General features: G+C 27.6%; 3 protein-coding genes across 5 annotated transcripts in view; 2 read left to right on the top strand and 1 right to left on the bottom strand.

The window, feature by feature from the left end:
- Window positions 1-301: 301 nt before the first annotated feature.
- Window positions 302-2,847, bottom strand: LOC124426319 (DNA-directed RNA polymerase I subunit RPA43). Its single transcript, XM_046967866.1, has 4 exons — window positions 2,378-2,847; window positions 2,171-2,313; window positions 1,887-2,082; window positions 302-1,747 (listed from the first exon to the last, which is right to left on the bottom strand). Exons 1-4 carry the CDS (start codon window positions 2,566-2,568, stop codon window positions 577-579), a joined length of 1,701 nt encoding a protein of 566 aa, XP_046823822.1. The 5' UTR covers window positions 2,569-2,847; the 3' UTR covers window positions 302-576.
- A 495-nt stretch (window positions 2,848-3,342) lies between these two features.
- LOC124426320 (breast cancer type 2 susceptibility protein homolog) lies at window positions 3,343-9,770 on the top strand. 3 transcript variants are annotated; one of them, XM_046967868.1, is made up of 15 exons: window positions 3,343-3,711; window positions 3,832-3,946; window positions 4,089-4,254; window positions 4,344-5,706; window positions 5,890-5,927; window positions 6,009-6,155; window positions 6,296-6,384; window positions 6,469-6,702; window positions 6,783-6,933; window positions 7,013-7,225; window positions 7,333-7,543; window positions 7,640-8,030; window positions 8,131-8,314; window positions 8,429-8,722; window positions 8,873-9,770. In XM_046967868.1, the coding sequence occupies exons 1-15, from the start codon at window positions 3,570-3,572 to the stop codon at window positions 9,230-9,232; spliced, it is 4,098 nt and encodes a 1,365-aa protein (XP_046823824.1). In that variant the 5' UTR covers window positions 3,343-3,569; the 3' UTR covers window positions 9,233-9,770. The 3 variants fall into 3 exon arrangements, with proteins under 3 accessions (XP_046823824.1, XP_046823823.1, XP_046823825.1); XM_046967867.1 differs by having other exon boundaries at window positions 4,344-5,927; XM_046967869.1 differs by lacking the exon at window positions 3,832-3,946 and having other exon boundaries at window positions 3,580-3,711; window positions 4,344-5,927.
- Window positions 9,771-9,983: 213 nt separating this feature from the next.
- The window catches only part of LOC124426321, a 47,054-nt gene continuing 29,700 nt past the window's right edge, over window positions 9,984-27,337 (top strand). Inside the window, exons 1-2 of the mRNA XM_046967870.1 lie at window positions 9,984-10,786; window positions 11,300-11,347. Coding sequence (XP_046823826.1) covers window positions 10,430-10,786; window positions 11,300-11,347 — 405 coding nt within the window. The 5' untranslated portion in view covers window positions 9,984-10,429. The remainder of the gene's footprint in view (window positions 10,787-11,299; window positions 11,348-27,337) is intronic.

Consider the following 27,337-nt stretch of genomic DNA (forward strand, 5'->3'; position numbering starts at 1 on the left):
CATAATTTTATTTATTAAAAATATCTATCAATTAACGTAAAAGCTATGTTTTAAGATAAAGTAATAATTTATCTCTATAATTGTTTCATAGAATTATATACACATATATAGTTTGTATTTATGTAAATTTATATATGATATCAATATGAATGTACAAGATAATAGATTTTTTTTTTTTTTATTAAAAAGGTGGAATTTTATATTTCTATATAGAAACTGTAATATTATCTATAAATTCATATTTATATACATATTTTTTCAATTTTCAATAGACAATTATCTTCCAGTTGTAGATTTTATCTTATCATATAGTAATTTGATATTTATTTCTTTGGATTTCTACAAAAAGTTTTTCGAGAGACAAATGATTATTATTATCTTTTTCTAATATAAAATTGTTTAATTCGTTACTTCTCAAAAGATTGTCTGTATATCTTTTTCGTTAATTTCACTTTTAAAACAGTTCTTCTTTTTTCTTTTTTTTTCTTTTTTTTTTTTCGAAGACATTTTATTATCTTTCAAGTTTGTTCCATTGGAACAAAACATATTCGACATTTTAATCATTAAATTTATTATTTATCGTATGCTTTCTGTTTTTATTTTTGTTTCTTGAGGTTCTAATTCTAAATCTACTTTTACTTTAGATTTTTTATGTGACTTTTTAATATTAATCTCATTTTGCGTGTCATATTCATCATTGGCATTATAATTTGCATCATTACTATGTCTATTCTTTGAAGATTTTTTACTTGTCGACGTACAATCTGACGGATAATCATCTAATTTTTCTTTCTTAATTGTTACATTTTCATAATCTAATTCTATTTCTAATGTTTCTGCGCGTTTCCTTTTATGTTTCTTTCCTGACTCACTAAAACTGTTCTCATTATCAGTTTCATTATTAACGATAGATTTTTCTGTTTTAATCTTAACTTTTTGTTTTTTATGATCGTACGGTTGAGTACATTCTGTCTCGCTACAATCTTCCACTTTAATTTCAACATAACCAAATTCAGATTCGGAATCTGTTAAAGACTTTTTTATCTGCTTTTTAGAAGATTTACTTTTATGACACGTTGATTCCTCTTTGATATTAATTGACTTTGATAATTTCTCTAACTTAATTGGTATTTTAAATTCATTTTCAGAATGTTTTTCACTTTCTGATTGAACATCATTTTGTACATCATAATCTATGCTACCATTGGCATCCATAGAATATTTCAACTTTTTAGAATGTTTCTTAGATTTCTTTATGTATTTTTTCGATTCAGTTTCGGTATCAGTAGTAGACGTATCTTTTTCTACTTTAATTGTAACATTACTATAATCAAATTCTGATTCTGATATATCCGTTGATTTTCTTTTTAAACTCTTTTTATTTTTCTTCTTTTCCTTAACGGATATTTCATTGCCATTTAAATAACTCACATTGTCGTAAGAAATATTTAAATGTTCATCATTTTCTGCATCAACAATTGATTCAGATTTTGTTATACATTTTTTAGAATGCTTTTTATTTTCTTCTACTTCCTCGTCTTCCGTATCTTGATTATTCAAACACTTTTTCTTCGTTAAGTGTTTTTCCAAAGATATATCTTCCTTTATTTTTCTCAATTTCTTCCTCTTTTTAGTAGACCGACATATTTCCACATTTGAATTATCAGTATCGTCGCTTTCATGCACTGCATAGAACGTTCCATTAGAAGAAACACGTGCAGGTAATTTACAACCTTGTAGATAGTCACTGGTGGGTAAGCGAAATAAAAAAAAAAAAAAAAAAAAAGAAATATAGCCCATTACTTTCAATTGAATTTATAATTGAATATAATTTCTCTTTTACTTTATTGAAAGAGAAAAAAAAAAAAAAACAATAATCTACTTACGCTTCATTTAATATCCCTCGTATAAATGGTAATCTACTAGTAAAATCCAAATTTGTAACTTTAAATCTAACTTCTTGTCCAATATTTACCGTATCACCTGGCCAATTTTCTACATTCTCTGGTTTAGGTATAGAGACATTAAAAGCTTTGTGCATAAGTACACCAATATAATTAGCGCCCTTTTTGTGAACAACGCCTAAACAAAAATTTGTCATAATTGACAGAGAAATGTTATAAAATAATTTTAATAATTAAATATATGTTTAATGATATATATATATTACCTTTCAATAAATGGCCAATTTGTGGTCTGAATACATAAAAATCTGCTTCAATGTCAATATGAATGAAACATGAATCATAAAATATATCTCCAAGGGGAGTAAGTAATTTTGGATTCTTGTAAGCCAAAAGAAAGCCTTGTAATCTGTGAAAAATTATTCAATGATATATTTATTAATATTTATTAATTATATTATTTATATACATACTCTGAATCATATGCGTTCAAACCAGAACTTAATATTTCATTTAATGCTGCACCAAGATCATTCATATGATATGGATGCAATCCAAGATGCTTTTTCATACGTTCAAAATATACATGTGAATCTTCATCTTCTAAAAGACCTGCTAACTCTAACAGAGACCATGTTATTCCTGTATATGGTCTAAACTTCATTTTATTTAGAATATATGTACGAATGTATGCAAAAATCACTGAACAAGCATGAGAAATAGGTTATGCGTTTCCAAATTGATAAGGTTAAGTTCAAACAATCGAACTTTCACGAACTTACACGATGTATGAACGACAACATTCACGAAGTTACAAAAACCACATTGAAATGAGCGAAAAAATATTTTTTTTCTTTTTATATTTTTAGTAAAAGATATAAAATATTATTATTGAAACGAAAGTTTCTATTATTATATTTATGACAAATTTCGTGATTTAATTATGTCCCATTGAATACCGATAAAATTATAATTTTAAACGAAATAAATTTTTGTCAGAGTAGCCAACTGTTGTAACTAAATATCTCTAATTGGACAGTAAGTCATAAAATGTATTTATTATTTAATTTTATATTTGTGAAACATTAATATATATATATAAACAGATATATTATGAAAAATAGAAAAATAATAAATTTCGATTATTTATATCTATGGACAAATTCGTCGATAATATTAAATTGTATCTATGCAGAAATTCATCAATGATTTTCCCGCCTTTTAATATTAAATTATTGACTTTAAAATAACTTTTGAAAATATTGTCATCGTCATTTAATATATGCAAAAATTAATTTACGTATTAATGGCACATACTTTTCTTCGATATTAATATTATTTATATGATATATACATACATATATATATATATATATATATATATATATATATATATATACATAAACTTACTCACATAATATTTTATATTCATTGATGGTAACATCCTTTGTTTTGTCTCTTGGTTAAATCTCACGTGAGAATTGAACGATTCAGATGTGACAGTTTATGTACGTCATTGCATGAATTTTTTCAATAATAATAAAAATAATTTCTAATAAATTAATTATCATTAAATAAAGATATTTTATATAATACAAGTACATAGAATATGTATAATATTGTTTAAATGGTATCTCAATACCATCAATCTCATCGAATTTGATTATGGACGTCAATACAGAAAAACGTACGAATTCGACTCCTATAAAAAATAGAAAATCGAGTAATAAAAAAAACACAATAAATGGTTATGTATCAGAAGATACAAATTCTAATGCTACGTCTGATTCAATTGAATTATTTTCAGGTAACGCTTTGTAAAATTTTAAATTGTCTTTTTAAAAACTTATATATATATATATATATATATATTTATTTATTTATTTATTTTTTCTTTTATATATTTTTTTTCCTTTTGACATTACAGATGATGAAAATGAAAATGATTTAATATATTACACACCTAATGTATCCAAATCTATTGAGGCTTCATTTGTAAATATATCTGAAACATCCTTATCGCATTCCAATAAACAAATTCTGTAAGGATGATATTTATTTTCTTTTTCTTTTTCTTCTTTTTTTTTTTTTTTTTCAACAAATGTACGCGGTATATAACGTAAAAAAATAAATATATGTATATATATATATATAATTTTTTCTTTGTTTTTCTTTTTTTGATAGAACTCCAATAGAGAAAACTGCAGTTATTCCGAGCACGCCATTAAGTTTAATACCATTTATAACAAAAATTAATGAACAGTGGACATCTGATTTAGAGACACCTCAAGCGGACAAAAGTGATTGGAAACAGACTCATGTAGATAGCTGTTTAACAACATCAGAGAGTGTAATAAATTTGACTTAATCATATATATATTTAATGTTAGACTTATTACATGCATTTATTATCATATAATTTTATTGATAATATTTCAGGTTGAAAAGTCTATTTGTTCCAAACAATGCACTCCAAATATCTCAAATTTTAAAAATGTACTCAATGAACCTACTTCTACATCTCCTGTGATCAATTGCACAAGAATGAGACGAAGAACGAAAAGGAGAATTTTTAAAACCATTTCTATTGCTGCAGACATTGCAATTGATCCAGTTAACAGTGAAAATTTAATTGCACCAAATAATCAAGATAATATTAATAAAAATGACATTGTAGATATGGATACCTGTGATAATAAAGAAAAACAAAATATTTCTCCGGAGGCTAATAATATGCAGGATTTTTTTTGTAATGCTTCGTTTGCCAATATAGATCAAATTTGTGCAAACTTTGCTGAAAAGAATGATACATGTAATATAGAAAATAATGATAAACTAAGATATGCAAAAGAAATATCTATTAAGGATAATAATACAATAGAAAAGGAAAATGTTGATTTAGATAAAAATGAATGGAATGAAAAGAAAATATTACATAGTGATAATAAAGTAACATTAGGTGTATCTATGGATAATATAGGATTTTCTACTGCAAGTGGAAAACATATTTATGTATCAGAGTCTGCTATATCAAATGCAAAATCTTTACTTGAAGTGGATGATATTGTATCTTCTACGAGCATTCAATTGGAAAATAAAAGTAATCTACATAGTAGTAATTTTAAAGTAAAAAAAAAATCATCTTCGTCCTTTGTAACAGCAGGAGGTCGATCTTTGAATATTTCTGATAAAGCTTTATCTAAAGCAAAGAAAATGCTGATTGAACAATTAGAAGACATACAGATTAATAAGAATCTTACAAATGAATTTAATAAGTCTTTTGAGACAATAGAAGTTTCCAAAAATATTAATACAAATTTGAAAAAGTCTCCCGTGGAGAAAACTATAGTTTCAAACATTGGATTTACAACAGCAGCTGGTCGTAAAGTTGATGTTTCAAAGGAAGCAATGAATAAAGCTCAAATTTTGCTTTCCGATGATATAAATAATACTGACCGATATAACAATTTTCATAATAAATCAATAAATAAACGAAAGAGTCTAGATGTATGCGATGATACCTTAGATAAATTATCATTTAACACAAAGAAAGTAAAACTGTGTAATAAAAATATCAGTGTTGAGAAAAAAAATTCAAGTTTATATGAAAATACAGAAAATACAGAAAGTGTTCAAACTAGTAATACTTTTTCAAATGAAATAATGGCTAGTACAGCTGCACTTTTGGCGGATGAAAGGGACAATGATCAAATCATGGAATGGATTTCTCAAGTAGAAAATTGTGAAAATAAAACACCGTCTAGTCCTGTTATTGGAAGACAACCTGTTGCACGAAAAAGGGGTAAAAAGAGAAATTTACAAAATAGTGAAAAGCAGAAGGTTATACTTATAGTTAAAAGCGATATAAACGTTAATGTAGATAAAGAAAGTGTTAAACCCGACGATAGTTGTACAAAGGAACTTGTATCAATAAAAGAAATAGATATAAATCCTAATATTGATTTGCCAAATAATAATGTTACAGATATTTTGCAAAGACGTCTTGAAGCTATTTTAGAACAAGTTAGTGATGCAATGTGAAGTATATAAAAATATATTTGAATTTGTTTAATATTTATTAATTATGATTATTTAATGTTCTAGGAAAAAATAATTAAAGAGAAGAAACTTGATAGGCCTAAGGCTATTAAAGGGAAATTGTTTTCATATAAAGAAGAAAATCATAATGCACGTTTATCTTGGAAAAAACTTGTGGGTGATGATGTACCAAAGCTATGCACTCATGAAGAGGTACTAATAATAATATATAATATAAAATATCTGATAATAATAATATGTGTATGTACTTATGTGTATGTATATATATATATACATACGTGTACGAATGTTATCTATTCTCAATTAGTCGTTTAATAATCATTTTTATACAGCTTATTAATCGAGGTATATCGCCAGAAATATTAACAATCACATCTACCACAGCTCCATCATTCAAATTCCGATGTATTGATTTCTATAGGTAAAATAAAAAACATTCTTCTTGATACATTTATTTTCTTATTTCATGTTTTGTAATGATAATTATTTATTATATTCTATATAGAGAAAAAATTATTCACAATAATTCAGGTAGTTTGGAGATGGAAGATGATGGACATCTAATACCAGATAAAGATGATTGTTTAGGAATATTAGAAATTAAACGATCCTTTCTTGCAAGTCCAGGAATTGATCCGAATCTTCTTTCCAGAGATTGGATTGAAAATCATTATAAATGGATTATTTGGAAACTTGCATCTATGGATAGAATTAAATTTAATTCTATCAATTTACCAAGGTAAGTAATAATTATTATTAATTGATTATAATATATCTTTATAAATTATTAAATGTTTTATTTATATAAAAATGATATAGGTCATTGACACCAGCTAACGTTATGCTACAGCTTAAATATCGTTACGATCGTGAAATTGATAGATCGCAAAGGTCGTGTTTAAGACGGATTTTAGAAAAAGATGATAGTGCATCTAAACGAATGGTTTTATGCGTATCATCTCTTAATGAGGTTAATATACAATATTAATCGAAAATAAATTTCATTATTATTTTAATAATATCAATATATTTTCTTTTTCTGTGTATAGTTTAAAGACGAGGAAAACATAGAAACAAGTTCAAAAGTATTAAATATAAATCATTGGAAAATGATTTTAACGGACGGATGGTATAGTATTCCTGCTTTTATTGATACGACCATGATGAATTACATAGCTTCTGGGAAGATACGCGAAGGTACTAAATTAATGACATTTGGAGCAGAATTGTTGAATCTTGATCAGGGATGTTCTCCATTAGAGGTATCTATTATATAATAAAAAAAGTAAATGAAAAAAAAAAAAAAAAAAGAAGAAAATAATTTTTCTTATGATTTATATTATTCTAATATTATTATATTATCAATTAGATTCCACACGATGTATCTTTAAAAATTCATACCAATTCAACCAGAAGAGTTAAATGGGACACTAAATTGGGATATACGCGTTGTCCTGGACCTATGCTCATTAAATTAAGAAATGTTTGTCCTAATGGTGGTTTAATTGGCAAACTTAAAGTTTTGATCACTAGAACATATCCAATGTTGTATCATGAAAAAAATGCTTCTGGAGAATCTAGTATGATATCATATTTCATAAATATATATATATATATATATATAGAATTGTTAATATTAATATTTCAATATTATATAAAAATTATTTTTATTTCAGTTTTTCGAAATAGTCGATGCGAAGAGAAAGCTAATATTGCTTATGAAGAACAATGTAGATCGAAAGTAGAAGCATTTTATGCCGAAGCCGAACAAAAGTTTGACTCTGTTAGAAGTGATACTTTCGAATCTGATAATATCGATTTAAAACTAAACAAAGAAAAATTATTAAATCATGATTGTACAGTAGAGGAGTTCAAACAAGAATTGGAATCAAAGTTACGTGAAAGTATGCCACCACCTCGGCAAGTTTCATCGGTTCTTAAAGTTCGCGCGAACGAAGATGATACTAGTGCAATATTAACGATTTGGTCTCCTAATGAAGATATCGTCGATATTTTTAAAGAAGGAACTTACATATCGATTCATAATATATTTGCTTCGGGCAAACGGTATGAATTTTATGGGAAGAAAAAAAAAAAAAAAAAGAAAAAAAAAAGAAAGAAAAAAAATGTCTTTCCATTGATCATTTTTACATCGGATATTTTACAGAGCCGGTGATCTACAGCTTACAGCATCTCGAAATACATTGTTCAATAAAGAAGGAATATGTAAAGATTTTCATCAATCTCGTATATATACTCCATTGTGGAATATAATCGATCCTTCGTTTAATCCACTTTATGGAGAATTCGATACAATAGGAATCGTTTCGTCGATCGTTAATAGTCCTTATGTAAGTGTTAATTATTAGATTTTAATTCATTGAAAACAAAAAAAAATAAATAAATAATCCCTCCCCCTTACCCTCCAATTGATACAATTTTTTTTCTTTTTTTTTTAATAATAGGGCATGAAAAATTTTGATGCCGTTAATATAGCATGTCCCCATGATAATACAAAAGATGACGATACATTGGGATCTTCGTATTTATCAATTTTATTTTGGCAAGGCGTATCTACGTTTGGATATACAGAAATCCTTACTATAGGTTCCCTTATAGCCTGTAGCAATTTAGAATGGAGACGTGCTACCTCGTGGAATATACCAGTAGCATATTGTACAGATAGAAGCGTATTTACGCGTAATCCACGTCATAGTCATCTTTATCAAGCTTTTGAAGATATAAAGAATTTAATTAAGGTAGATAATTTTTATTTTGTATTTTTCTTTCCTTTTTTTTTCCTTTTAGTTTCTGTTTTCTTTTTTTTTTTTTTTTTGTTTTCATATCTGTTAGTTAATCTCATCATATTTCTTATTTATCTTATTTATTTATCTTATTTATCTATTTAGATACCTTATGCGAGCTATGCTGTTGAATGTGCAGAAGATATCTCATTGGAAATACAAAAAAAAACAACTTCACGAACATCCTTGTATATCACTCCTGATAAAAATAACCCAGATAAAGAGCCATTGAATACAAATTTATCAAAATCAATAGGCCCTAATTATCGTTCAGATACACGAAATTCTTCTTCTGTTAGATCAGCAGCTATACAAAGACGTTTAGAAAAACTTCATTATTATAGTAACCCACCTGAACTTTCTCCGATTGTTCTTAAAAATAGTTCGAGCCGAGTGTCTCTTGATTTTCGCTCCCCCGTACGTAATGACGATTTAAAACCAACGAAACTTAATCTCGATCCTTAATGATATTGAGTTTGAAGATTTCTTTTCTCTTTCTTTCTTTCTTTTTTTTTTTGTTTTCTTTTATTATTTTTTATATTAGTCTTTTTTTCCTGAAAATATACAAGTTACCGTGCCATTTCTTTAATGGTCATATATTTGATGAATTGAATTATGTGTGAATTAATTTCTAAATAATATCAATATAGAAGTGAGAAATAATTTCTATTCTTTTTTTTTTTATATATTTTATGTGAATAAATGTCAATATATGTAAAATATAAATCGTTTATGTCAATAAGAAAAGTTATTTTTAAATGTAATAATTTGAGGTATTACTTAAAAAAAAATATGAGTGACTCAAAAGTTCAGTCCATTACAAAAAGTAACTTCCTTTTATCTATAAATAAAAATACATTTGAAATGCGAGAGAAAAGAAAGATTAGGGATTTAAAAGAAATAAAATTTATTGTTCGTAAAAATAAAATTTTTTATGCCGTATATATTAATGCGTACAAATATTTACCATTAATGCGTATTTACGTTTTAATAAAATAAAGAAATAAAAGTAATAAATTTACTGTTGTTTACTCTCCGAGATTGTCCTTTATAAAGACAGGATAAGTAAATTGTAGTATCATATATTTCAAAAGGACTCTGTTATTGGTTAGTAAAGTGGTGGTGATCACGTGACTGAGCGATGATGCGCGCGCATCTGCAATGATGGATGGTAGTGGGGATAGTGTCGTAGCGAGGCTTGGCGCGTACCACCGCTGCCATATCTATTCAGTCTTCGACGCGACACCGTGAGAGGAGGTAGTTTTTAACCTCTTCTCTCTCTCTCGTAGAGGGGTGGTTTCTCATTCTCTTTCTCATTATCGTCTTTCAAAATCGATCGTTATTATACAATAAGTGAACAGAAAATTCGTGTAGAAATTAAAAAACTAATCAAGTTATCGAAATATATATTACGCGCGTACACATAGTTGACAGTGAAAATCAAATTTAAGTGTTCCCCGATAATAATAAAATATAATCGATTCGCGCGTGTTACACGATCGATATCGATAAAACGAAACGTTTCGATCGTCAATTTTTTTCTCGTTATACATATCAATATTTCTTTATACACTATATATACATACATACATACATACATACAATATATATCTCGCGTTATAAAATAGATACGTTAAAAATTTCTTTTCGATATATAAAAACATGGCTGTGGAAAGTGCATCGTCGTCTTCGTCGACAGTGCAATTTGCTTTGGGCAACGAAGTATCGCCGCATTGTCACTTTTTTAAAAGCTCTTTCGCGCGTTCACTCGTTAGGAACGTTCGTGATTCGAAATCTTTGGATTATGAATTGCATGACAACGGTACCATCGTCGAGGAAACATCCGCCGAATGCAACGCCGACAATAGGAATAATAATTTTTTCTCCTTGCTCGACTTTCGATACGATAAAACCATAACTACTGCCAGTACAATGACTACGATGAATTCATCGTCTCGTCGTAATAACAACGAGAGAGATACCAAAGTCGCCATTTGTAATGCATCAGTTCCTATAGAAGTAAGTTATCCCTTATCTCTTTCCTTCTTTTTTTTCTTTTCTCTTTCTCTTCTTTCTTTCTTCCTTTCTCTCTCTCTCTCTCTTGAAATATTGTTTTTTTAATATGTATATTAATTTCCCATTGTTTCTTTCTCATTCATTTTTGTCTCTTATCAAGGTTAGGTTAGGTTAATTTCTCGTAAAAGACGAATCATTAACAATTCGAAAAAAAAAAAAAAAGATGAAAGAAATCTTTTTTTTTTATATATATATATAAAATACATATTAACATATTTCATTCTCACCAAAATTTAATATTCTCAAAATTTAAGGATCAAAATATCCTACGGACGTTTCCGTAATATAACTCATTATTCACGTCTTATTTAACATATTTTTTTTTTTCAATTCTACGCATTAACGCGCATTCAAATATATACATGAATATGTATATAAATAAAATGAAAAAAGATATACATATATATATATAAAAATATGTAGAAATTAATTTTTCTTTTCTTTTCTTTTTTATAGTCCGACCAGTCGAACGTGGATATGAACGAGTTAGAAAGACTTCGAAAGGTGAGTGTTAATTTCTTTTCTGTTCTTTTTTCTTTTTTTTTTTTCTTTTGGTTTTTTTCTTTTTTCATTTTTTTTTTTTTTTTATCTCTAAACCAACCAACGAAATCGATTAATATTAATTATTATTCGAACACTTCTTTTTCGAAGGATGGTCGAAGAATTTCTTCGAAAATATAAAGAATCGAATAATTATATCGAAATATTAAATATACGTATACGTAAATCTCTATGAGAAATTTTTATTAGATCAATCGTTGGTTATTGTTTTTGTAATAGAATAACACGGATTCTTTTTTTTTTTTTTATCTTTTCTTTTTTTTTTTTAACGAATTAGATTTTATTTTCCTCCTGTATTTTACACTATGAACGAAGAAACGACGCTTAATAATCCTTGTATTACTTTCTCGACGAATATCGAGAAATTATTATAGTTAATGTGTAAACTGTTATTGTTATTTATGTACGTACATACATATATACGTATATAAATACATACATATATACACACACACACATATATATATATATACATCGAAAATATCATGTCAAATCGATTTATTTTTATTATTTTAACTTTGTCATTACATACCTACATATGTATATATGCTTTTGTTTGTATACGTTTCTAAGAAAATTTCAATAACCTTTAAGATTTATCATCAACATATCATAATACATATTAAATTGTTTCTCTGATCATTAGGTTAAGATTGGAATGCAAGAACTATAATAAAATAGTTGTACGTAGAGTTGAAAATATAAGTAATGGTCAAAGGGTCATATTTTTTGTCGATCGAAAAGTTTAACGAATTGAGAGATCTCACTCTTCACATATGCACACACACACACACACATACACACTGTTTCTTTCTCTCTCACACACAATCTCTGTCTCTGTTTTTAAAGACAAGTATAATTATAATTAATATAATTATACTATATTAAGAACATGTTAAATATAATTATATTTAATAAATATAATATACTGTGTTAGAATATATTAGTATTAATCAGAGGTTATAAATTTATATAGTATATATATATATATATATATGTATATATAAAATAATAATATAAAATCGTAATATAATTTTCAAACTTTTTTCCTTTTACTGTTTTTTTTTTGTTTCTATATATATAATCTTAATATTTCGTTTTTCTTCTATTTTTTTTTTCCTCTTAATTTACATAATTTATACGGTACGTATAAAAAAAAGAAAAAAAAAAAAAAAGAAAAAAAAAAGACTTTTAAATTCATTTAACTTATATCGTATAAATTAATGATTATTTAGGCGGATAAAAAAGTCAAGACTGATAAAATGATTCGTGACACCGATATATAACATTATTCTTATAAGTCTGATAATATCTAACGTTCGGAATTAATTAACTAGCTCGAGTTCGTTTTAAGAGGGGCAATATCTCTTAAGGATAGAAAGCGTTATGGTTTCTGCTAGGGAGATTACAGGAAGAATAAAAAGAAGAAGAAGAAGGAGAAGAGGAAGATGAAAAAGAGGTGAAGGAAGAGAGGGAAGGAAGGAAGAACAAGAAAAAAAAAAAAGAAGAAGAAAGAAAAAGTGCAGGTGTTCGGCATGATCTTTTGTAGTTGCGACCTTACAAAGAACTTCTTTTATTTTCCATACGATTATTTATTCTTTAACTAACTAATCACGTTTCCGCTTCTCTTTATCTCGTCCTTCTTCGTCCTTCTTCGTCCTCTTCGTCCTCTTCGGCTTCTTTTTATTTAAGAGATTACACGAAGTAGTTCTCGAAAACTGACTAAGAATTCCGCTTTGACACAGTTTCCCCTCTTTAAATATTCTCCCCAACTGTTATTTACCCTTCTTCCTCTCACTCCCCCCTCCTCCCCGCTCCGTCCCTCTCTCTCTCTCTCTCTCTCTCTCTCTTTCTCTGTCTATCTCTGTGTTCATTTGCTTTTCGTTTATTTTTTTTTCTCTCTTCATGTTTTTTCTTTCTTTGAAATCCTCTTTCACGAGTATTCTTCTCATTAAAAAAAGCGCTCTCAATTCATATTTAATCATCGCCGATGGTCAGAATTCATTAACCCTTTTTTTTTTTTTTTTTTTTTTTTTTTTTTTTTTTTTTTTTTTTTTTTATATATAAAGAATCATGAACGATCGATTTTCGTTTATTTTAAACCTAGATTGCGCAAGACTCTATTTTGAATTAATAAATTTATTATCGTTAGGATGATTTGAGGAACGAGGGAACTTCGGATAAATTCGATGAATCGAAGTATTTGAATATGCATGCTATTTATTTATATATATATATATATATATATATATATATATATTTTTTTTTTTTTTTTTTCATTGGAGCGACAGAATGATATATAGAACAAATGATTTATTTGTTATTTTGTCAGGAAAGAAGTGTAAATCTTTGTGACGAATTAAATTTGTTCCTTCGAACGATTGAAACGATTAAATATGATAGATTCAAAAAAAGCTACTCTCGTAAATCTGTAAATGTACCTGGTGTCATTTAAAGTTTTTTTTAAAATTTAATTTTTAAACAGGTGTATGGAGAAAGAAAGAATGGGATTGTTTTAATACAAAGGATTAAAATCCAAAATAAGAAAAAGAATATAGACGATAAATTATAAGAATGACGATTTCCTTTTTTTTTTTTTTCTTTTTTCATTTTTCATTTTTACAGATTAAATTGATTATAATAATTTTCGAAGGACAGCTTTGTGAAAGTTCATTGTAGTTTTATTTTTGAAATAGGTATTTAAGAGAGGATTTGTCAAGTCCGTAAAATAAGGTAGAAAAGAGAAATTATTCTAACTTATTTCTAAAGAAAAAGAAAAAGAAGAAGGAGAAGAAGAAAGGAAAGAAGGAATGAACTGTCTTAAATCATTATTTATTGCTTTCTTTTTTCTTTTTTCTTTTCTATTTCCTTTTGTAATAAAGACAGTTTTTCTGAAAGTACTTATACACCTTCAATTGTGAATGAATTATATACCTGCATTCTTAGACATTGTTCCAATAGCAGCTATAAAGGTAAAACTGTTGAGAAAGATTTATTTAAATCCTAAAGATACGCTTGTTCAATTTAAAAAGGGAATTACTTGTATCTTTCCATTTGAAGGAAAAATATTTTCAAAGTGTCATAGATGTCTCACATTTTTCATTTCAATTCATTTCAAAGTGTCATTCTTCATTGTCGATAATAAAAATAAAATAAAATAAGATAAAATAAAAGAGAAATTTCTTCGAAGTTACAAGTAATAATGAAATAATTTAAAATAATAATTGTTTTATATAATAAAGAATATATAATATTATATACGAGAATATTCATGTAAATAGGTTAGATATTTTCTTTCGGTCGTTGTGCCTGTTAAAATTTTCTAAAACGCTCGAAATAGTTGAACCCACTCAGCATACGAATATGCGCGGTGGTCAAGTGGCGATCATCTCAAGTATAATTATTCGAAAATATTCGATACATAGTATTCTCTTGTATCTAATTTAACTATATATATATATATATAAACTGTTAATAAGCTGGTAATAATTAATAGTAAAATATTTATTTACTCTATTTTATTTGTTGAAATTAAATTGATGGATATAAACGAAAATATGAGTAATAGTTTTCGCACATGATTTTCATAATTTTATTTGACAAAAAAAAAAAAAGAATTATAACAAAATATATACACGATTAATGGTTATAGAATAAATTTGATATTAATTAAAAAATTTCATACGTCGAACGTTCTAATTTCATAAGGATTATTTGAAAATTCGATGAATAAAAAAAAAAAAGAAAGAAAAAATAAATAAATAAATAAATAAATAAAAAAACGTATAAAAAAAAAGAAGGAAGGCAAGAAAACATATTCGAAACATCGAATTCGATAGATTGGTTTTTGTCCAGAAACGGAAGTTTGGTCAGGCCCTCTCCCATAATTATTATCGACGATTGTAGAGGGTTCCATGGTATTGTTCGTTCAATACGAAGATAGAAAGAAACGAAAAGAAAAGGAAAAAAAAAGAAAAAGAAGAAAAGAAAGAGAGAGCAGGACGTGTCAGGTGACGTCACTACTCACCACAACATTTTCAATCCCACACATTTGAAAGTGGCAGGATGTTGGGGGGACGTTTATACGGGTACCATAGGAAATTATTAGCTACCCTTTTTGACCACCATTACTATTACTACTACTACTACTACTACTACTATCGATACTACTACTGACACGATGAACTTCCCCTTTCTTTCGTGTGAACTCGTTCATTGGCTGCCCTTCCTTTCTTTCATTCTCGTGTCAGTCTTGATCGAATTAAATTCTCGCTTGTGATTTATTTATGTGGGATGATCTCTCACATTAACTGGACATTTATATAACATGTTCCGGTTTCCCCCCCCCCAGCCTTCTTTTTTGTTCTGTTATGTTTTTTTTTCTTTTTTTTTCATCGGTCAAACTCCACGAACACGTGGGTGAGAATGAAAATAATGCATTCATGTCCGTTAGAATGTTTTGTTAGAGGGTTTTGTTGGAAGTATACTGACAGAATTATAGTGACTAGTAAATAGAGTATTAACAGGAATTTCTAAATGTATTATTTCATATGTTTACACTTTAATTGTTTACGGTAAAGAATTTGGTTGGTTTGTTTTGTTAGAATTTAATATTACTTTTTTGTTTTTTTTTTGTTTTTTTTTTCTTTCTTCTTTTTTCTGTGTGAAAGACTTTTGTAGGGATTTATGTGCACGTATATTTTAGTGCTTTTAATTTTTTTTTCTTTTTTTTTTTAATTTTTTTTTTTTTTTTTTATTTTTATCTAGAATAACTGGGATGGATTAATTGTTAATTATTGTTCGGATCAGATATTATGTATACGTACTTATGTATATATAAACGAAGATAATAATTTGGATTGTTAATTGAGTTAATGTTGTAATTTATGTATACTGCACTTTCTTTCACTTGTTTATTATTATTATTATTATTATTATTATTATTATTTTTTTTTTTTTTTTTTTTTTTTTTTTTGTAATAGTTTAGACATTTAAAATATATTGAGTAATTGTATATACATATATAGTATATGTACATACTTGGAAAGTCTCGAAATCAGTGAATATCCTTTCTCTTGGTTTGAAAAGGCGACCATTTAGAAATATACGGTAGACAGTTTATACTTAAACACAATGATTACTGTTACGCGAGTTGTGGAAATGGTAAGAGAGGGAAGTAAAGGTACTGGAACGCTCTCATGGGTTTGAAACACTTACCGCTTCTCACGGACCTCCTCCTCGTTCTCCTCCTCGTCCTCGTCCTCCTCCTTCTCTTTACGTTCCGAGTACTTACTACATACGTGCAAGTTTCGAACTATGCGAAATGAGTACACTTTTCTAACTTTTTTTTTTCCTTTTCGCTTTTTCTTTTTCTTTTTCCTTATTTTGTATATTTCTTTATTGTTTTTTTTTTTTTTTTTTTCAATTTTTTTTCAACGTAAAAAATTTTTCACGAGTTTCGTCATTTATTCGATTATTTTGATTGTGTGTTCAATTATTTTTTATATTTCGTAGATAAATAAATTTTTATTTATTTACTTATATAAAATATTATAATGAATTTTTCCTATATTCTTGTAAATTTTTTTTTTCTTTTTTTTTTTTTTTGTAAAAATATTATTTAGAAGTATACTAAAAGTATAATTGTGTTTTAGGTTCGTTTCTAAGGGACATTAAGTAAACATGATTACGGTATATCCTTTCCCTTCGTGAACTACAAAAGTACACACCTGTGCGACATGCATCGCATGATTTCCTTCTTCCTGATTCTCCCTTCCAACGTTTTTGTACTTTTTATATACTTTTTTTTTCCCCCTTTTTTTAATGTTTCCTACGCATTCTCTGAAACGAATTATATTATTAGCTAAGAATTTTTACTTTTAAGTAGAGGAAGTACTCTTTCTTAACTTATCTTTTCACAGAAAATTTTAAGTGCAAATATTTGCTCGAATATTAATCCGAAGCTCGGATTTCTTTTATTTAATTTTTTTTTCTTCCTTTTCTTTTTTCTCTTTTTTTTTCTTTTTTTTTTTTTTTTCATCAGTAGTCACATTTCATTTATATGTGTATGTGTGTACATTTTTTTTGTCTCATTTCATTTTTGATCACATTTTACATTAATTACACGAGAATTTAATTTAATTTAATTTAATTTAATTTAATTTAATTTAATTTAATTTTGTTTTCTTTTTTTTTTTTCTTTTCTTTCGTTTAGGTAATTTGTACTTAGAAAAACATTTTCCTACGTAATGTATATGCACATTCTTTCTTCTATCTTTATCCTTCTTTTTCTCTCTTTCTCTCTTTTTCCTCATTTTTCTCCCTCATCGTCTCGCCATGAGGCAGACGGAGGGTAAATCGTCATATAAAAGCACATTCTTTCTCGACTGCGTTGACTCTATTTATTCGTGCGAATAATTCTGACTTTTTTCGAATACGTCGTCTGCACTCCTTCTTTCTCTTTCTCTCTCTCTCTCTCTCTTTTTTTTTCTTTTTTTTTTTTTTTTTTTTTTTTTTTTTTTGATAAAAAAATGGCTAAATTTTGAATAATATTAATTATTCCTTTCTTTCATTTTATATATATATATATTTACCATTAGAATTTCGATCCTTTTTTTTATTTTTATTTTTTTTTTTTTTTTTGAATATTTTCATTTAAAAATTTTTCTTTTTTTTATACTTCATCGAATATTTTCTTTTTCCTGCCTATCTCTTTTTTTTTCTCTCTCTCTCTCTCTCTCCTTCTTAATTTTTTTTTCTCTTTCGATGAATCATAAAAACATTGAAAAATTTCTAATAAAATGAATCAGCCAGATTCTAAGTTTTCAATAAGTTATCATTAGAAACTTAGATCTTCTCATTAGATATTTTTCTTTAACGTTATCCATCTTTTATCTTCGTTGTTCTCTTAAGAGAACATTTTTATCGTTCCCCTTAAATCACCTCGTTCTAGTTTTCACGCGTACAACAATAACGACGAAGGTGACAACAACAACAACGACGACGATGATAATGATGATGATGATGGTGATGTTAACGTTAACGTATAACGTATAAAGTTATTCTATATGTGCATACATGTAATTAGTAAAAGGGAAAAGTCGACTAATTAGCTGGATAAATTGTGCCATGAGTAAGTTAACGATATTGAAACGAAGAGAGTGCTGATGGCACCCCATTATAAGGGGTAAAATAAATTACGGACAATCATCCCTTCCACTTTCACAAATCTTTGTTGCCTCGTCGTTCACACACACACACACACACACACACACAGACATATATATATATATATATACGTATGTACACGTACTTACACTTACGAAAGATGGGGCAAGAAAGGGCAAAAATAAATTAAAAAAGAGAGAGAGAGAGAGAGCACCACTACCATCACATATTCATTTTCGCGCTTCGTTGAAAGCTTTAAGGTGGGCAAGCAACCCTTGCGCGACGCCTTTGATCAATTTTCCTTTCTCCAACCCCCGTCCATTCCCTCATCCTAAACCCCTTCTCGTCAGTTAGAACGCTTCGGTTGACGTGTCTCGATCATAAACCCCTTTTCTTTTCCAAGCTTTTCTCGTTTATGTATTTTGTACCAACACATATTCCCGTTCTTTAGCATTATATGTATATATGGTATGCATCTATGTATGTGTATATATGCAAACTTTGTTATGAAACTATTTGATGAAAATTTTATCAATAATTTTTAATAGAATCTTCTCGTTTGATTTTTTTAATATTATAGGATAATAATATTTTTTTCTTTTTCTTTTTCTTTTTTTTTTTTTTTTTTTTTTTAAACTTCTTTTTGAGAAGGAATGTGCAAAGTATTTTTTTTTTATTTTTTTTCCCCTAAATCGCTCGACTTCTTGGCTTGTAAGAGATCAGAAAATAGCATTATCGCGAGGATTACTTTTTCGTTTTATGCACGTGAAGAAAGAGAAATTAATCTTTTCCATCTTCACGAGAGAAGCCCTCGACGTTTCTTTTCATTACTTTCGCTCGGAGATTCGTAAACATCGTATATCTTGTTGGAGGTTAAGATATCAAAAAACAAAAAAGAAAAAAAGAAGCTCTAGGTAGGGGAGGTTTCTTTTTCCCTCTCTTCCTCCCTCTCTCCTCCTAGCTCTCTATTTTAACAGTCTTGAAAAGCTTCTCCGCATTCCTCGTTATATGCATTTTCCTTCGAGCTTGTAAAATAGTCCTCCATGGAAAGAAAGAAAGAAAAAAAAAAAAAAGGAAAAAAAAAAACATATACACAAATTTCTTTTGCGCAAATTCTTTCGCATTATCATACTATAATGAGTAATTATGTAACGAATATATTTTTATTTTTTCATTTTTTTTTTATTTTAATAATAATAATAATATAGTATACAATTTTCATATGTTAATAATAAACGGGAACGTTTGAAAAATTTGTTTGTTTTGCATTCGTCAATGCAAGCTGCAAATTATTATTTACATGAACGTTTGCATATATCATAAACGTAGAAGATAATTTGAACGAAAAAAAAAAAAAAAAAAAAAAAGGAAAGAACAAAAAGATATGTATATCTATTTAAAAATTAACATTTAATGGAAAAAAGAAAGAAAAAAGAAGAAAAAAAAAAAAAAGAAAAAGAAAAGGAAAATAGTGAAAATAATTTTATATTTAATATATGTTTAAATGAGATATTACTTATATCTAAATGAACGTTATTGAGTTATAGAATTATATTACTTACAAATATTTATATATCAACGACATTAATCTTGGACAACAAATTGAATGATGATCGAATCTATGGGGAATGCATATACATATATACATATGTTACGCATGAAGGGATAGAAAGGAGTGTATGTGTGTGCATATATATGTGTGATGTATATATATATATATATATATATATATATATATATATATATATATATATACATATACATATCTTTGTTAGATTATCGTTGAATCAAAGCGTGCTTCTCGATAGACTTCGAAAAGTACAAGCGTGCACACGACCAGGTGGTAGTTTAATTCCTTTCTAGCGAGCGTAAACAGACTGCCCTGGGTCTTTCGGTCATCCGAGCGTGAACAGCTGTTCTCGCTGCAGGAGAGAAAGATGATTGTGCCACGTGCGCTCTTTATAATTCGCTCGTTTCGATTCGTTTCGTCCAAGAAAGTTGGTTCCATCTTTTTAACTTTTATCATTTATACGTATAAATCATTCCAATGTGAATTTTATATTTTACATTAATATGTAATATTCCATAATATAATATTCCAGCGTGAATTTTATATTTTTACATTAGATGTAAAATTCCTATGCGATTTTAAATTCTTTTTTATTTATTTATTTTTTTTTTTCTTTTTTATTTCTTTTTTCTTTTCTTTTTTTTTTTTATTCGCGTTATGTCGGATAAAAGTAAAATTTGTTCAATTCGAAAGATATTAATTTGTATAAAAAAAAAAAAAAAAAAAAAAAAAGAAAAAAAAAATGGAATGAATTGTATGGATCGAAAGTAAAAAGAAAAAGAAAAAAAAATATGTCGATACATCTTCTCTAAATAATTCTTTTCGCGATACGAAGAAGAGAAAGTGCAGCGTGCTAAGGAATTAGATTTTTTTCTTTCTTCTTCGTTTTTTATTTTTTTCTTTCAGGAAAAGATACACCTACATATATACATACATATTATATATACTTTACACGTAGATATGTATATCCATACTAATATAAATATATATATATATATATGTATCAAAATTCATGTCGTTCGCGTGCTTAGATATATAGGTATATCGTGTGTATCTTATAGAGATCGAAGGCAAACAATTATATCTTTCAACGTAGGTTGGTAGCAGAGAATAGTAGCAGTGAATATGTGTACGTATGTGTATGTGTATGTGTGTGTAGGCTTTCCGTGGGCAAGCCATTGTTTATTTATCTCCTGCATTCGTGCATATACGTTGCCTATACGAGCAAGCAAGCAGCTTGAACAAATGATAGGTGAAGGGGGCCATTCTCTTAAAAAAAAAAGCAAACAGAAAAAAGAAAAAAAGCTAAATAGCTTGTACCTACAATCTATATACTCGTGGATCGATTCAATCTCTACTTATATACATACATATGTATGTATAATACATAATGTGTCTCGTCTCGTTCGGTCCAGACAGCTTCTCAATCCATTAGAAAAGTTCCATGAAAATTGAGTCTTATGTTCTTCATTTTTTTATCCCATCTTTCCTTCTTTTTTTCTTTTCTTTTTCTTTTTTTACATATTTACATATATTCATTTTTATTTTATATTATATTTATTAGATATAAGGCCATAATTATGATGATATAAATTGTGGAAGTTGTTTAGATGATTGCTCTTATAGATGCAGATTTTTCTATCATTTTATTTTCTTTTTTTTTTTTCTCTTCTTTTTTTGTTTTTTAGACCTTTTTATTTCTTGATAACAAATTTTTTTTTATATCATTCTTTTTACGTTCGTTCGTCGTTTCATTTATCTATTTCTTTTGTATATTAATTTATAAATAATTTTTTGATGCCCCGATCGACGGATTCGTATGACAATTTTTATTTGTATTTTTATTTCTTTTTTATTTCTTTTTTGTTATATTTCTTTACTTTTTTCTCGCTTATATAAGACCTCGTTATTCTTTCGCTTAATTTCATAGCGATAAAAAAAATTTTTTTTTTTTTTTTTCCAAGTGAACGATTCTTAAGCTTCCTTACTTCTTCATTTCTTTTTTTTTTCTTTTTTGTTTTTTATCGATATTTACATTAGCCTTTCCTCTTCGAATTAAATCAATCCGTCGATGATTACGCATAAGTAATATAAATGTTTTAGTAAGATCTTTTTTTTTTTTTTTCCTTTCCTTTTTCTTTTAACGATTTAACGTTCATGCAGTATAATTTATAAGGAGAAAAAAAAACAGACGAGAATGATGGGGTGAAATATTTATACAAGAGAATTTTCAAAGGAACTCTAGAAAGTAGTCCTCTTCCCACGGAGTTGTTTTATAAGGATCGAGGAGTACCCAGTTTAAAAGATAAGATCGAAAAATAAGTTGTAAATTCGTGAGAGGACTATGAAACACATAGATACATGCATATGTGTATGCATGCATGTGTGCGTGCGTACATGCATCGGTGCATGTAAACATACACACATGTAAATGGATATTATGTACATATATTTTACTCGGTGGAGACAAGGAATGTTTACGATGGTTTGCGGGACAGCAACTGAATGTGTGATACGATAAGGTTACTTTGTGTAAACGAGAAATCGGAGTAATGTTATCTCACTATTTTTGGTTTTATTTGCGAAATACGTCATCGAGAGTATGTTGACGATCAATTCGTATGATTTTTTAATGTTACATTTTTATATATATATATATTTATTAACAATTTTTAAATTATTTATTTATATATATTTACAGAATAGAAAAAATTTTATATATATATATATATATATATATATATATATATATATTTAATACGTCAGGAAAATTAGTCTGTCGATATTGCAGACAAAAAAAAATCTCTGCTAAGGGTGAAGTTTATTATTAGATATTTTCTTTCACTCTCTCTTTCTCTCTCTCTCTCTCTCTCTCTCTCTTTTTCTATCTTACTCTCTCTCCCTCTTCCTCTCTCTAATCTGTTAACAAAGAGCGAAAGTAGAGAACGATAAAACGTTTATTTTATATATGTATGTATGTGTGCACGTACATTTACAGAATAGTAATAGAAAGAAACAAAACGTAATTTCAATTGATTTCTAAAAGAATACTGTCTTTCAATGCGAACGCTATCGCAAACGCATACACATACATACACATATATACAGAAACGGCGAGCAATTAATTTACGAGGCTTGTTAATTAACGTGTATTTGCACGATTGCAATTAGCTGATTCTATACAATGCGTATAGAATGTGTATACTATAATAGTGTATGCCCATATAATGAATGTATATAATGAACACATAGAAAATTTTATTGAGAGTACGGTATTAGATATCGAGTTTATAATGTTACGGTTTAATGAGCATAATATAATTCGAATTTGTCTGCAACATACAACATATATGTATATATATATGTTTATGTATGTATGTATGTATATGTACATACTATATTTTTGATCATGTAAAATGATTTTGAATTTATTAGATAACCAAATAATATACATGCGGATAAAATATTATAATGCTTCACAGTTCAATTATTATTAACGCTGTTAATATATATATATATATGTGTGTGTGTGTGTGTGTGTGTGTATTTATTAAATATACATATACATATACAGAAGGTGGGCCAAAAGTTTCTAGACTTGTAGATTTTTGATCTGGAAAAAGAAAATATTAGCCTAACAAGTCACGAAAAAGAATAACTGACTTTTAATATCATGTAGGAACTTTTTGAGTTATCATATATACATATATACATAGATACATATATACATATACGTAAGTGTGCGTGTGGAAATTATGATAATTTTCGTATTACTAGTTCGTTCTTACTTTCTAAAATGCATAATAGTATTCATTTCTTTTTCTTTTTTTCTTTTTTCTTTTTTCTTTTTTTTTTTTTTCATATCAATTTACTAGAAAACGGGATGTAATTTAGGAATTTTCTCTATCTCTCTCTCTCTCTCTCTCTCTCTCTCTCTCTCTTCCTTTTTTCTTCTTCTTGATATTTTTTTCTTTCTTTTTTTTTTTTTTTTTTGTTGAAGATTGAGCGTTGCATTAAGAAACAAAAAAAGAAAAAAAAAGAACCGTCATCGCAATTTCTCACCTTTATTTATTTTTATTGCCTCTCATTTCTCTCTTTCTTTTTTTTTCTTCTGAGTTTTTTTCATTTTCTTTTTCTTATCTCTCCCTCTTTCTCTCTCTCTCTCTCTCTCTCTCTCTCTCTCTCTCTTTTTCTTTTTTTTTTCTTTTTTTTTCTTTTTTTCGTTTTACGACAGGTACGGTTTAAAATTATCCTGTTTTCGCTAACGAGCCAACGATGTAACAGTTTGGTTTCTTTTCTTTTTTTTCTTTATTTGTCTTTTCTGTTTTCTCTTTCTTTTTTTTTTCCCCCGTTTATTTATTTATTTACAACACATTCTTTCTCGAGTTGGACCGTCCTTCGCAGTGGGACGTCTCTTTTTAAAGAGACGTGCCAAGGTCGTTCAGGATGACTAATCTTTTTTGTATCTCTTCTTCCTTTTATATATATATATATTATTATTATTATTATTATTATTATTATTATTATTAATTTTATTTAACAACATTTACCTACTTACATACAAATATTTAATCTCATTTTTCTTCTTCTTTTGCTTTAGTACAAATCGATTTCAACAGATCCTTACTTTTATAATCGATTTAATAATTTACTTAATCAATCAATCAATCAATAAAAAAAGAAAACCTAGTTACTCGCGTGAACCCTCTTTTATCTCCTTCCAATTCTTTTTATAGACGATTAATCGTTTAACCTAATTTCTCGTATGAACGAGCACGATCGCCTTTTCAAAGAATACACCGGGAACTCTCTTGTTGTCGATCGGGAGAAATTAATCGACGGGACTTGGAATCTTTTTTTTGTTTTCTTTTTCTTTTTTTTTGTTTTTTTTTTTTTTTAAGTAAATCTAAACGATAAGGTTTCGTCGTAAACCAAAACGATTGTTTATCGTCTTAGAAATATGATCGTATATAAAAACGTCATATGAATCTGATTAACGATTTGATTAACGATTATTTATGAATGTGGCCTGTTAATCGTTGATCGTATATGTTTGGAAAAGAAAAAAAAGAAAAAAAAAAAGAAATGAAAAAAAAAATGTTGACCAGGGCAGAGACAAGGAAATGTATTTATTAAATGGCCATTTAATGTTCGTTGCTATGTGTATCATATACATGAAAAGACTCTTATCTGTAGCAACGTGAAACTATTTTGACGATTAGCCATCTCTATCTCTCTCGTTCTTTCCTTTCTCTTTCTCTTTTACACCAACATAAATTGGCATGCACAACATACTACCCTATCCCATCGGTATTCCTTCTATCTCTCTTTCTTTATCTCTCTCTCTCTCTCTCTTTCTCTCTCTTTCTCTTAAATACGTACACAGTTGAAAGCGGAGATATTTCTGGACCGTGAATGCTGCGTACCGAAAATGCAAAGAGAGACCGAGAAATTTTCATACTTTTCTATTTTCTTTCTTATCGTTTGTTTTTTGCTTTGGCTTTTTTTTTTTTTTGTTGTTTTGATTTGTTTTTATTCTCTTCTAGTTTTGTTTTTTTCTTTTCCCCCTTATTTTCTTTCTCTTTGTACAAAATACAATATGTTAATAAAATCTTTTGCCTTTATTTAATACATTAAAAAAAGAAAAAAAAAAAAAGAAAAAAAAAAGAACACAAAAAAGAGATTGTAATAATATAATCTTCCATTCAATATACTTAACACTATATAACAATAAAAATCTTTCTCAATTATTTTTATAATACATTCTTTTATTTGATATGAAAGATATAACAATCAATCCAAATATTTTCTATTATATTTATTATAAAAATTTTAATATTACGATTTTTATTATTGTTTAATACCATTGTTTACTATTGCTTAATACTAAAAATGAAAAAGAAAAAAAAAACAAAAACGTAAGAATAATAAAAATTCAATTAAGAATTGATAAGATAAGGGAAAAATTTTTATCTCTCATTAACAATGCTAATAGAAAGGGTGTCATCGATGAGATTTTTGTTTAAAATCATTCGACAATGTGTTATCAATGTGTTAAATGTGATGTCTGTCGTTGAATTACTTGTCGCCGTAGTCGTAGTTGTCGTCGTCTGTAAAGACACAGGAAGGGGGCAGGAGAGGGGATGAGGAGGGGGCGGCATCCTATTCGACGATTACTTAGCACCATGCCATTATTCTTCTCTGCACCGCCGAGTCGAGTTCCACTCGGTTGATCTTGCTCTCTTCCGGTTTTACCTCTCCTCGATCTACGAAATACGCACCTTTGCGTGTGCGTAGAACTCGTGCATTCTATTTTTTTTTTTTTTTCATTTTTCTTTTCTTTCTTTTTTCTTTTTTTTTTTTTTTTCTCTTTAACCATACACATTTCACATTCCAGTCTCCTGAACTCACCTGTGACTTGTGACCCCCTCCCTTTATCATCTCTCATTTCCTCTTTTTGCCCTTTCATGTTGTTTCGCCATTTCGTCAATTTTCTCTCTCTCTCTCTCTCTCTTCCTCTCTCTCTTCTTTTATTTTATTTTCCTCATTTTTGTCCGTAGTTTCAGATTCATTTAGATTTAGTTTTCTCTATTTTTTTTTTTTTTTTTTTTTTTTTTTTTTTTTTTTTTTTTTTTTTTTTTTTTTTTTCCTTTAAACATATAAGAAGTTTAATTTGATTTAATTTTTGTCGGGCAATAATTTTCGATTTTTCAAAAGAAATTTCATATTTGTGCGCGCGCGTGTGTGTGTATTTTTTCTTTTTTTTTTTTGTTTTTTGTTTTTTTAAATTGTAACTACTTTCAATGAGACTTTTATATGTAACATGATTCTGTTCTGTTCGTATTCGTTTTCTTTTATTTAATTTTTGTATTTTCTTTATAACATCTTACGAGTATTTATTTTCAATCAGATTTTTGCGATGCAATTCGATGTCTTTTGTTTCACGTTTTGTGTCTCTCTCTCTCTCTCTCTCTCTCTCTCGCTTTTTCTCTCTTTCAAACAATCTTTTGATTAATTGTTCCCCGTTTCAAGGTTGTTCTCTTTATCATCGTATAAAATGTTCATTATTATACATACCATGATTTATCTATGAGATGATTTCAAATATACTCCATGTAATTTACATCACTATAATCATATGTTGTAGCAGTGTGAAGTATATACATACACATATACATATACATATATTAAGAATA

Source organism: Vespa crabro, chromosome 8 (genome assembly GCF_910589235.1).
Source record: "Vespa crabro chromosome 8, iyVesCrab1.2, whole genome shotgun sequence".
NCBI classification, from domain to species: domain Eukaryota; kingdom Metazoa; phylum Arthropoda; class Insecta; order Hymenoptera; family Vespidae; genus Vespa; species Vespa crabro.

What these genes read in the sequence shown, in the direction of transcription:
- LOC124426319 (XM_046967866.1), bottom strand. Translation starts at nt 2,568, where the DNA reads ATGAAGTTTAGACCATATACAGGAATAACATGGTCTCTGTTAGAGTTA. An exon ending in TTGAACGCATATGATTCAGA is followed by an intron (nt 2,314 to 2,377) that starts GTATGTATATAA and finishes AATTTTTCACAG; the next exon opens with ATTACAAGGCTTTCTTTTGG. An exon ending in AATTGGCCATTTATTGAAAG is followed by an intron (nt 2,083 to 2,170) that starts GTAATATATATA and finishes ATTTTTGTTTAG; the next exon opens with GCGTTGTTCACAAAAAGGGC.
- LOC124426320 (XM_046967867.1), top strand. Translation starts at nt 3,570, where the DNA reads ATGGACGTCAATACAGAAAAACGTACGAATTCGACTCCTATAAAAAAT. An exon ending in AGGGATGTTCTCCATTAGAG is followed by an intron (nt 7,226 to 7,332) that starts GTATCTATTATA and finishes ATTATCAATTAG; the next exon opens with ATTCCACACGATGTATCTTT. An exon ending in ATATAAAGAATTTAATTAAG is followed by an intron (nt 8,723 to 8,872) that starts GTAGATAATTTT and finishes TTATCTATTTAG; the next exon opens with ATACCTTATGCGAGCTATGC.